The sequence below is a fragment of the Melanerpes formicivorus genome, unplaced genomic scaffold (assembly GCF_026170545.1).
Source record: "Melanerpes formicivorus ecotype bairdi unplaced genomic scaffold, bMelFor1.0.p_v2 SCAF_10, whole genome shotgun sequence".
Classification (NCBI taxonomy): Eukaryota; Metazoa; Chordata; class Aves; order Piciformes; family Picidae; genus Melanerpes; species Melanerpes formicivorus.
The window spans coordinates 8,015,779-8,027,864 of record NW_027142362.1 but is presented as its reverse complement, the minus strand read 5'-3'; the positions used below and the strand labels follow the sequence as shown (position 1 = coordinate 8,027,864).

The 12,086-nt window shown below is 48.5% G+C and overlaps 1 protein-coding gene across 6 annotated transcripts in view; it reads left to right on the top strand.

Annotated features, from left to right (window-relative positions):
* Positions 1 to 539: 539 nt before the first annotated feature.
* The window catches only part of DPP8 (dipeptidyl peptidase 8), a 31,851-nt gene continuing 20,304 nt past the window's right edge, over positions 540 to 12,086 (top strand). For 3 of the 6 annotated variants that reach the window (XM_068143500.1, XM_068143503.1, XM_068143505.1), the window contains exons 1-7: positions 573 to 640; positions 2,815 to 3,084; positions 6,980 to 7,092; positions 8,018 to 8,191; positions 9,546 to 9,714; positions 10,929 to 11,039; positions 11,399 to 11,527. In XM_068143500.1, the coding sequence (XP_067999601.1) occupies positions 2,826 to 3,084; positions 6,980 to 7,092; positions 8,018 to 8,191; positions 9,546 to 9,714; positions 10,929 to 11,039; positions 11,399 to 11,527 (955 nt within the window). In that variant the 5' untranslated portion in view covers positions 573 to 640; positions 2,815 to 2,825. Of the gene's footprint in view, positions 641 to 2,491; positions 2,570 to 2,814; positions 3,085 to 6,979; positions 7,093 to 8,017; positions 8,192 to 9,545; positions 9,715 to 10,928; positions 11,040 to 11,398; positions 11,528 to 12,086 lie in introns of those variants that run through there. The other 3 variants (XM_068143501.1, XM_068143502.1, XM_068143504.1) reach the window with 3 other exon arrangements.

Below are 12,086 nucleotides of genomic sequence, written 5' to 3'. Positions count from 1 at the left end.
ACCTGCCCAGGGCAGTAGTGGAGTTCCCTTTGCTGGATGGGTTTAAAAGCTGTGTAGGTGTGGTGATGAGGGACATGGTTTGGTGGTGGCCTGGCAGTGGTGGGGTGACTGTTGGGTTCGATGATTTTAAAGGTCTTTTCCAACCTAGACGATTCTGTGAAACATCTGGCCGGGGGGCACTGTGGTGGAGCTTGTGGTAACAGCGGGCTGAACATGTCATTAGTGTGTGGGAACTTTGTTGCCGTGGGAAGCACATCGGTGTGGAAGTGGTAGCTTTTTGGGAGGGGAAACAAAGAGATTTTTGAATCGGAAGGATCTTGGTGCAGGGGGTTTGCATGGCCTTATCCCCTCTGCATGGGGTGGCGTGTGTGGATCCTGGAGCTCCCCGTGCAGGGTTGAAAGCGTCCCACGTCCTTCCTCTCATCTCGCCGCGGCTGGTCCTCCTGGCCGGCAGGCGGCACCTTCGCCCGTCCCCGCCGGTGCTCGGCGCGGCTGGCGCCGCCTCCTCCTCCCCTCCTACAGGGGGCGCCGCCCCGGCTGGCGCGGCCCGGCGGCACCCTCCCGGAGGAAGCGGAAGCGGCCCGGCGGGGCGGCTCGGCAGCATCGCCGCCGCGGAGCGCCGTGAGTACCGGCGGGAAGGGTGAGCACCTTCCTGGGGTCCGGGTTTCCCGGGGGAGGTGACCTCCCAGTAGCAAGGCCGCTGCCGCCACCTCCTGTCCTGGAGGGAGCTGCTGGTACCCCTGGAGGTGGGAGGAGAGGGCTTGCTCCGGGGCGGCCTGGCTTTCCGCCCCCGGCCAGGCCTGCCCCCTGTCCCTGGCGAGGGAGTGTCCCCCCTGGGATCTGCTCACTTTTTCCGACCTCGGCTGGAAAGGCAGATCTGTAGCTGTTGACCCGGCTCAGCCCCGACCTGCCCCTGCGGCGTACCCTGCCCATACGAGGCGTCCTGTGGTGGTGTGCTTGGAGGGTCCCCTGAAGAGGTGTGAAGGATGCGGCAACCTCTTTATTGGCTACAGGGAGGTGGAAATAAAATGCTTCATGTGGCAGAAGGTAGCTGCGGTAGACATCCCGCAGTGGTCTCCTGGGAGGCAGATCCTCTCGTTACCTAGGACTTTGCCAGGTGGCAGTTCTCTAGTTTGCTCCTGAAAATCTACTGCAATTCAGGTTCTGTTTCTTTTATTAGGAGGAGAGTGAGAAGTAGGTCGGGTTAAGACATTCCATAGGCATCTGGGTGTAGGTGGAGAAAAGAGAGATTTTTTTTTTTTTCTTTGTTGGAATTCTGCAAATTAGGTGAGTTTTCTGATTCTGGTTTGAAGTCTCAGTCTTAGTCTCTAATGCAGTGCACTGTTCTGTGTATGGGTTTGGACTCCCAGTTTTAAGGGACTGCTTAACATATGCCATGTTTTTGTGTAGCTTGAACAAAAGGAAGACCTGTGTCTGTTAGTGTTTGTGGTGTCAAAGGTGGAACCAAACTTTTAATCCAGAGTTGCCCTGCTTTGCTTCCAGCAGTTGGGGTTTGGTCCAAAGTGTAGATTGTCTCTTTTTCCACTCATCTGTGACCATATCTCAGCTGCTGTGGAGAGCAGCAGGAGAGCCAGTCCATCAGGGCAATTAGTCTCAGGCAGCTGTGCTGCCCAAACCCATTCCTTGAGATCTGGTGGCCCTGTAGTGTGTTAGCTCAGTGGGAATGCTTTATTTAGTCTGGATCAGTGGTTTTGGCAGGCTCAGGCCACCCAGCTCTGGCCTAGCACTGTGCAGAACAGTTGTGCAGTCTTTCCATTCTATATATAGAAAAAACACCTCCTTTTCAGGGTTGCCAATCCTTACACCTTAGTCTCTTCAGTAATGAACTATGTGGCAGGAGTTTATAGCTCAGATCCTTTTGCAGCTGCCCTCTGATCTGGGATTTACAGTGGAAGGACTTGGTTTCCTCTTGCCAGATATCTAGGCTGTTAATTCCAGCTCAGGTATACTCTGCAAAGCACAGTGGAGTGCAGGGAGAGATACCTGCAAAATTAATAACCTTTTCAGGTGGATAAAACTTAGCCTGCAGGTGAATCTATTTAGAAAACGCTTCTCTCACCTGTCTTCTGCTATCACCTGACTTATGTGGAAGAGTTTCATCCATACAGTGTTTGTAATTATATCCCTGAGATGATATAATATTTGTCTCAAAGGAGGCATAAGCAAATCCATGAAATTATAGGAGAATAATAGGAATAAGGGCATGCAGTTGCCTCAGCCCCTTGTGTGTGGCCTGTTGGTCCCACATCAGCTGCTGATGTTGCTCCTTCCAAGAACTGTGTTCTGTCCCAGGTCTTGCTACAGTCCTAACTGTCCCTCATAGAATAGAATTAACCAGGTTTGAAGAGACCTTTGAGATCATCAAGTTCAACCTATCATCCAACACCTATCTAATCAACTACAGTCACACCTATCTAATCAACTACAGTCCTAATTGTCCCTCATTTTGTTATCAGACTATTGAGATGATGCTCATGCGGTCATGGGGAGGAAGAAGCAGATAGCAGGGAAGAATTTATCCACTTCATGAACTGAAAAAAATTGGTTGGTATGTGGGAGCGTGGGAAAGGCAAACAATAATACATCTGTGTGGCTCTGTGAAGTTCTCAGTCCCTTTCTGAAAGGCTGAGCGATGGCAGCCTGTTCTCCAGAGCAGAAATCTCTTTCCTGTTCCTCTGCCAGTTCTCCATGAACTGGTGATTTTCTTGTAGCGCCTTTGCTGTGATGTGTTTTGGGAGCATGAAGTGGGCTGCTGGAAGGGAGTGATGAACCTCTGCTATTCTGTTCCTCCAGAAACATGCAACATGGCAGCAGCCATGGAAACTGAACAGCCGGGCCTTGAAATCTTTGAAACGGCGGGCCGCGAGGAGCCGGTCCAGAGGGAGGAGCAGCCCAAACTGGAACCTTTCTACGTAGAGAGACATTCCTGGAGCCAGCTTCGGAAACTGCTCACGGATACACGGAAGTACCATGGGTACATGATGGCAAAAGCCCCTCATGACTTCACCTTTGTGAAGAAAAATGATCCCGAAGGACCTCATTCTGACAGGATCTACTATCTGGGTAAGTTTGCTGTTACAGCCTGCGTCTTGACTAAACAGTCCCTGCCAAGTCTCATAGTTTCATAGTTTCATAGTTTCATTCAGGGTTGGAAGGGACCACAAGGATCATCTAGTTCCAACCCCCCTGCCATGGGCAGGGACACCCCGCACTAGATCAGGCTGGACAGAGCCTCATCCAGCCTGCTCTTAAACACCCCCAGGGACGGGGCCTCGACCACCTCCCTGGACAACCCATTCCAGGATTTCACCACTCTCATGGTGAAGAACCTCCTCCTCACATCCAGCCTGAATCTCCCCACCTCCAGCTTCATTCCATTCCCCCTAGTCCTATCACTACCTGATATCCTGAGAAGTCCTTCCCCAGCCTTCCTGTAGGCCCCCTTCAGATACTGGAAGGCGACAATTAGGTCACCTCGGAGCCTTCTCTTCTGCAGACTGAACAGCCCCAACTCCTTCAGTCTGTCCTCATAGGAGAGGTGCTCCAGCCCTCTGATCATCCTCGTGGCCCTTCTCTGGACACGTTCCAGCACCTCCACATCCCTCTTGTAATAGGGGCTCCAGAACTGGACACAGTACTCCAGGTGGGGTCTCACCAGGGCTGAGTAGAGGGGGAGGATCACCTCCCTTGACCTGCTAGCCACACTTCTCCTGATGCAGCCCAGGATCTGATTGGCTTTGCGGGCTGCAAGTGCACACTGAGAGCTCATGTTGAGCTTTTTGTCCACCAGCACCCCCAAGTCTCTCTCCTCAGGGCTATCCTCCAGCCAGTCACTGCCCAGCCTGTATTTGTGCCTGGGATTGCCTCGACCCAGATGCAGGACCCTGCACTTGCTCTTATTGAACTTCATGAGGTTGGCCTGTGCCCACCTCTCCAGCCTGTCAAGGTCCCTCTGGATGGCCTCCCTTCCCTCCAGCGTGTCTGCTGCACCACACAGCTTGGTGTCATCAGCAAACTTGCTGAGGGTGCACTCAATGCCACTGTCCATGTCCCCCACAAAGATGTTGAATAAGACAGGTCCCAGGACTGATCCCTGAGGGACTCCACTTGTCACTGGCCTCCACTGGGACATGGAGCCATTGACAGCCACTCTTTGGGTGCGGCCATCAAGCCAGTTCCTTATCCATCTAGTGGTCCACCAATCAAACCCATGTGTCACCAGTTTGGACACCAGGATGTGGTGTGGGACAGTGTCAAAGGCTTTGCTCAGGTCCAGGTAAACGACATCAGTTGCTTGCCCCTCATCTATTAATTTTGTCACCTGCTCATAGAAGGCCACCAGGTTGGTCAGGCAGGATTTGCCCTTGGCAAAGCCATGCTGACTGTTCCCAATCACCTCTTCACTATTCTTTTGAGCGAGTAGTGACTCCAGGAGGATCTGTTCCATGATCTTTCCAGGCACAGAGGTGAGACTGACTGGCCTGTAGTTCCCTGGTTCCTCCTTCTTGCCCTTTTTGAAGATGGGGGCAATGTTTCCCCTTTTCCAGTCTGTGGGGACTTCACCAGACTGCCAGGACTTTTGAAATATAATAGAGAGGGGTTTAGCAACCTCATCTGCCAGTTCTCTCAGTACCCGTGGGTGTAACCCGTCGGGTCCCATGGACTTGAACACTTTCAGGTTCTTCAGATGATCACGAACCTGATCTGCACTTACAATGGGCAGTTCTTCCTCCCCGTCCCTGGCTTTGACTTCCATAACATCAGGAGTGTGGCTAGAGGCCCTTGCAGTGAAGACTGAGGTAAAGAAGTTATTAAGTACCTCAGCCTTTTCCTCATCACAGGTGACCATGTCACCATTTTCCTTTCTGAGGGGGCCCACACCTTCCCTAGTCTTCTTCTTCCCATTAATATACCTGTAAAAGTTCTTAGTATTCCCTTTAATCTCCCTGGCTAGATTCAACTCAAACTCTGCTTTGGCTTTCCTAACCAGGACTCTTGCTGCTCGGGCAGCTTCCTTGTATTCCCCCTGTTCTACCTGTCCTTCCCTCCACTTCCTGTAGAGTTTCCTTTTAACTAATAGTGTGTCCAGTAGCTCCTTGCCCATCCAGGCAGGCCTCCTAGCATTCTTACCTGCTTTTCTCTTTGTTGGTACACAGAGCTCCTGGACACAGAGGAGGTGGTCCTTGAATACTGACCAGCTGTCCTGGGTCCCTCTTCCCTCCAGGGCTTTGTCCCATGACACTTTGGCTAGCAGATCCCTGAAGCGATCAAAATCTGCATGCCTAAAGTCTAGGGTCATGAGCTTGGAATACTTCCTCCTGATTGCCCTGAGGATGTTAAATTCAACTGCTTCATGGTCACTGCAGCCAAGGCCGTCTATGAGCCTCACATTGCTTACCAGCCCTTCCCTGTTGGTGAGGCTCATAGTCTGTTGGGGTTTGGCTGTTCTTGAGAGCTGGGTGTTTCTGGCAGCTAAATCAGAATGGATTTCAGGCCAGATTGGCTGATCAGATGTCATGATCGTGATCTTAATGCCTCATTAAAACTTGTGGTGTAATCTCCCACGGAAATGGTGTGGTTGGAGATGACCTATTGGACCTGTTGAAGCTGGAAGACAACTGTGGAGTGTCCTTTGGGGCATGTTTTGTAGCTGGGAGAAGGGGTGTAGTATGTTGAGTCTGTTTTTTCTCACCCCAAGTATGATATCCCCTGTCCAAAAGCTGTGTCAGTTTGTTCTCCTTTCTCTTCATTACAGATACTGTGTAGAAGTTTTTTCTCCTGCAGAGTTTCCTTCCCAAACAGATTATAAATGTGATTTAGAGAGTCCTTTGTATTTTGGCTATTGATGGAGTGGGTTTTCCAGGGATTCCAAAGGGAATAAATAGCATTGTAGGGCAGGGACAGCTTAAAGACTAAACGTTTTTCTCAACATTTTTGGTCTTGATAATGAGAAATTAATGTAGTTTATTGTTCTTGGCCTCAGTGCCTCACTTCTGTGTTGTTTCACTAATTAGTGCTCTCTTGATAAATCTGCATTTCTGAGTTGCAGCTGTGCTTGAAGCAATTTGGCCCTGTAAGTGAGACATGAGCAACCTTCTGGGTGGCTTTTTGGAGCAGGTCTTGTGTTAGAGCAACACTTTTGCCAAAAGCTGCAGTTACTGAACATAAATCCATGAAGAAAGGGGTTAGGGGGAGAAACAATGCCCAGAGCAAAGACCTGGGAGCCAGAGCCATGTTCTTGCCCCATTGCTTGCTACTCAGGCTGGTTGCTTAAGGTCTGATTTGTGATTCAGAGTCTTTGCATGTGCTATGCAGTGACATTGTCAGAAAACTGTTGATCTCTCTCTTTTCCCCCTTATCAGAAGATGGGGGTCATAATCCTTGAATGATGCTGAGTTCAAGCATGTTGGGGATGGGTTAAGGCTAACCTCAGCTGAGATGAGCTCTGGTTTCCAGGATGCTGCTTCCTGAGCCACAGGTCAGACTTGACCTACCTCAGGGCACATTTAGCTCCTGGGTTGGTCCTGTTTTGCGTTGGCAGGAGATTTCAGACCTCTGAATAATACTGAGGGAGAGGAGCAGGAAAGGGATGTTCAGGTCTTCCCCAAAATGCATTATCTTTGAAACATGAGCTGCATCATGCCATGTTCCATCCAGGGGAATTAGTAATGATTTTAAAAGCTTACCAAATGAAAGTGCCCCCAGACTGCAAGAAGACACAGATCTGCTCTGGGCAGTGTGGGGTAAGCCTGCCTGTGGTTCCTTCTTCTCTGCTTCTCCGTGACTTGCATTTCTGTGAGGCAGAGAATTCCCAGTGTGAGGCTGCAGTGCAGAAACTCTCAGTACTTTCTCTGGTAGGAAGTGAAACTGTTCCTGGGTATGCTTTGAGATGTTTGGATTACTAACAGAAATCTAATATACATTTTTTGCTCCCCCTTCCTTCTCACTTTTACAACAGCAATGTCTGGGGAGAACAGGGAGAACACGCTCTTCTACTCTGAAATTCCCAAAACCATAAACAAAGCTGCTGTCCTGTTGCTTTCCTGGAAGCCTCTTTTGGATCTCTTTCCGGTGGGTCCTGGTTTCTTGGCAGTGCAAGTACACAGGCTTTGGGGTTGTACCTACAAACCATCATTAAAATATGGAGCCTAAGGTTCTCCTTGTACCCAGCTCACTCTGCAGCCATCTCAGAACCAAGCACAGCTTTCCCCTCAGTGTTTGAAGTTACAGCCTTTATGCATTATAAAACCTGTGTGTGCTAGATGATTCCTCCTTTGCCAGCAGAGACTGCAAGTACTAATTAGCATCAAATTCTCTGCTGTGAGCTCCTGGGGCTTGCTGGAGGAGCCTGTGGGCTCCAGCAATCAGTCTCACGGGGAGAAGTGATGAGTCCCCCGGGAATCAGTCAGTGGCTCCATGACTCATACTGGAGCAGAGAATCCCTTTCCCACTTGCTGGGGTGCATGTCCCATTTTCACCTCTGCATAGCAAGCCCGCACCAGTTGCACCTCATGCACCACAGCAGCTTGGAGGAGGTGGGACAAACTCCCTTGTACTAGGTGTGTTTTTTCCCATGTTATTTCCTCAGACTGTCATCCAGACATAAAATCTCTGCTGTGCTCTCCTCCCACCAGACCAGTCACTGTGTGTCTTTGCAAAAGTCATCAAAGACTCTCCTACTCATTCTGTAAATAACAGACCTTCAGCCTGGTCTTTATTACATCAGAGAATACTGGAATAATGCTGGTCTTGCTATGGGAGAAGTGGCAGAAGTGGCTGTCAGGTTTACAGTTGTGTAGGATCTGATCATGACCTGCACCTACAGGAGCTGATGGCAGAGGTACAAGCAGTAGCGAGCTTCTGGCTGCCAGAAGGATTCTGGAGGAGGAGGGTGTCTGCATAGCCATCTGTTCCTGGAAGCTTGACATGCAGAGAGGCTCTGCCAGCATAGTAAGACATGCAGAGATGTTGACTGTGCTTCTTTGCCCTTCTTCAGGCCATCCTGGACTATGGGATGTACTCTCGTGAAGAGGAGTTGCTGCGGGAGAGAAAGCGAATTGGCACCGTCGGGATCGCCTCTTACGATTACCACCGAGAAAGTGGCACCTTTCTCTTTCAGGCTGGAAGTGGGATTTATCACGTAAAAGATGGAGGCCCTCATGGATTCACTGTGAGTTTGCTCATCTCCTGTTTCCCTTCCTGTGGCTAGAAGCTCCCCTGGCTTGCAGTGAGAGCAGGGTGTGATCATCAGTTATTGCTGCATTAGCATGGCAAGTAGTCTTGATACCCCTTGAAACATGGGGAAGTCAGAGAATCCTAGATTCAATAAGGTTGGTCTTAACCATGGCTTCAAGTGCCATGTCCAATCCCTCTTTGAACACCTCTAGGGATGGTGACTCCACCACCTCCCTGGGCAGCCCATTCCAATAGCTAACAATTCTCTCTGTCAAGAATTTCCCCTGGCACAGTTTGAGACTGTGTCCTCTTGTTCCGGTGCTGATTGCCTGGGAGGAGAGACCAACCCTCACCTGGCTACAACCTCCCTTCAGGTCCTCCAGAGGGATGAATTTTCATGGCTGTAGAAACTCAGGTAGAGATGGAGAATTACAAGAAATGGTAGAAACCATGGCAGCAAGGCAGGAGATCAGATGTTGTTGATTTTTTTCATGAGTATCAGTGCCAATAAAAGCAACACACAGGCTGGGGTGCTCTGTGCTCCTTCATGTAGTCAGAAATCACATCAGAGGTAGCTTTTCACTTGGACCTAAGAAGAAACTTCTTTACTTCAGGGGTGATGGAGCATGAAGCAGGCTGCCCAAAGAGGTTGTGGAGTCTCCTTCTCTGGAGAGATTCCAAACCTACCTGGACATTGTGATCCTGGGTACCCTGCTCTGCGTGACTGTGCTTTAGCAGTGGGGTTGGCCTGGAGGATCTCCAGAGGTCCCTTCCAACCCCCACCATTCTGTACTTTTATTGCCCAGCTGTTGTTTAGAGGTCACCATTCAGCAGTCACTGCTGTGTGCATTACAAGAGTTGGCTGTGTAACTTGCAGAACAAGCAAATTTTACCGTGCTGGAGCTGAAGCTGGACATCAAAGCTGAGATAATTTCTTACTACTATAACAACAAATGCTTACTGTCTGCCTCACCCTGTTGTCAAAGGGAATTTACTGTACCCTGAGCTGCTTTTGGAGGACAGGATTGTGTGTTCTACCAGCCCCATTTTAGGGTGCTGTTTGTAAGAGTGTGCCAGGCTTCTCTAGGCAAGCTGCCTTCTGATCTGTGGCTAATCCTCAGGACAGAAAGAGGCCCTGGTGGGATCTGTGCAACCGTGTCAGAAGCACAATTTGCTCTATAAAATACCTGTATAGTATCTTTCTGTGTTTAAAATGGAGATTCCTCTGTTGTAAACCAATGTATTTGAGTCAGTGCCCTCGCTGCTGTGGTCCTGGAGACCTGATGATAATCCAGGTTAGTTTCTGTAAGTGTCTGTTTTTCACTGTGCCTTTCTTTCCTTTCAAACAGCAACAGCCTTTAAGACCCATTCTGGTAGAGACCAGTTGCCCAAATATCCGGATGGATCCCAAGCTTTGTCCAGCTGATCCAAATTGGATTGCATTTATCCATAGCAATGACATCTGGATATCTAATATAGAAACCAGAGAAGAAAGGAGGCTAACATTTGTGCACAATGGTAACACATCCTGAGTTACATCACTTCACCTCCTCTGCACTTGCTCTTGCTAGACTGAATTAAGCAGTGGCACCAGGGGTTCTTCTGCAATCTGGGGGAATGGCCGCTTTATTCCACCTTGTTTGTCACGTTCTACATGGTTCCTCTAGTGCAGAGATTGTGGGATGATTCTTTTCCCTGCCCTGTGAATCTGGCAGAATGAATTATTTGTTGAATACACATGGAAGGACTCTTCTGAAACACAGCAGATTCCTCTTTACTGGAACAGCCTTTTTTTTGTGGAGGAGCTGTGGGTGGAATAGAGCTGGAGGAAAGTTTCTGTCATTAAAAGCAGGCTACAGAGCCTTTCAGAAACAATATAGACAGTTTCTGAATAGCACTGGGGCTTCTGCTGGCCCCTCATAGTAATTTAAGTCCTCACTTCTGTCAGCTCTGTCTTTGACATGCACCTTGGAGGAAGGCAAATGGGATATTTCTGCCAAAACACTTTTAGAAGTCAATTACGATTTGTATTTCAACTCTTATCATTTACATTGTGGTTAATTTTTTTTTTTCCTTGACACTTTATATTAATGCTTTAGCTTATTTAAATGTGAAATATTAAAATATTATGTAAGTACATTAAAAATAAACTGTAGCAATGACTCCTTCTCAGATGATAATTATTTATGGAGCGCTGCTAAGTTACCTCCAGGGTAACAGGAAAAATATTGAAGCCCTCTGGATATGTCGTTGTGGTGAGGTGTTATGTAAGGCTGTTACTTTGGGTTTGTGCAGTGAATGAAATTGCTGATGCTTCATTTATTTTATTTTATTTTTTTCTATATAATTTCAGTTGTTTGGAAAGGTTGGTTTGGGTTTTGTTTGTTTGTTTTCCTTTGGTTTCATGAAACTTGTCCTTCCAATTCAGTGAGTTCAAGCAGCGAGAACATTTTCTTTCTTCAACTAGTACACAGAGAATTGGGAGACTAAATGATTAGCAGTAAGAAGGGAGAATGGGCTTCCTTTTCCTAAAAGGAGCTTTGGTGTCAGAGGGGGTTAGATCCTCCCTAAATAAATCAACAGAGTGGAAGCAGAAACCAGATCTGCTGAGAAGTCAGATTTATTGTCACGTAGTTGTTCCTGGAGGGGTGAACGTGGGCCGTGCAGCGGGTAATGTAGAGCTGGTCTGATTCTGCAGTGCAACATGAACTGATTCTTTTGTCTTTTTTTAGAGCTGGCCAATGTTGAGGAGGATCCAAAATGTGCTGGCGTGGCTACTTTTGTGCTGCAGGAGGAGTTTGACAGATACACAGGCTACTGGTGGAGTCCAAAGGCACAGCCAAGTAAGTGTGTGGCTCCCTCAGTGTGTCTGTCAGGCACGAGGAGTGTCTGCCCAGCTCTGCTGTTCAGGGCAGAGGTGGTTTTTTCTGTTACTTGTCTTTATACTTATAGCAACTTTGGAGCTCTTTGCAGCAGTGGGCATGTTAGCAGTGGCCTTGTGAGCACGTGTTACTGGGGGAAGAGACTTCCCTTCTCCCAGCAGTGGTGGGAGTTCTAAGACTCTGAGAGTGTTTTGCTTAATGGAACATTAATCCCTTTGTTGGATTTTTCTTCATCTTTCCAACCTGCTTGTTCTCTTGAGAGAATATTGGTGCCTGGTAATGAGAGCTGGTCTGACCAGGAAATGTTCATGTGTTTGCAGCACTGAATGGGGGTAAAGTTCTTCGAATTCTTTATGAAGAAAATGATGAATCAGAGGTGGAAATTATCCATGTCACATCACCCATGCTGGAGACAAGAAGGACAGATTCCTTCCGGTACCCCAAAACTGGTGAGACCCTGATACCATACGTCTCTGTTTCTGGGAAACACATCTTTTATTCCATGTGCCTGACAGCAGTGACTTTCCTAGCCTGAAGCAGGGGCTTGTTGGAGAGGTGTTGAGTAGTTTTTGAACTGGAGTCCAGGTGATGAGAATGTCTGGGGAAACTGCTGCTGTGGAAGTTAGATGAGTCACTGGTGGCTGTGCTGATATTCCAGCCATGTGGTTACTAAGTGCTCTGGAGTCTGGGAGTCTCAGGAGCTGGCAGAAACCCTATCTGATTGTCACTATTTTGGAGTTGCTGTCTCAGATCCTGGCAGATCTGAGTTGTTGAGGAGCTGATTCTTATTATGGCCTTCTGTCTCTAGGGTAATAGCTGCAGGTTTGTGGCCTTTGATTTTTTCAGGAGGGTTTCTGTTTAGCTGCTGGCAGTGCCCTGGTAGTTCAAGTTCTGAAGGACTCTGTTCTTCATGATTCCTCTTGGACTTTGAACAGCAAACTCAACAGGCTTACAGCCTACCCAGAAAACCTCCTGTTGTCATGTTTTCAAGCAGTAAATGATCTGGAG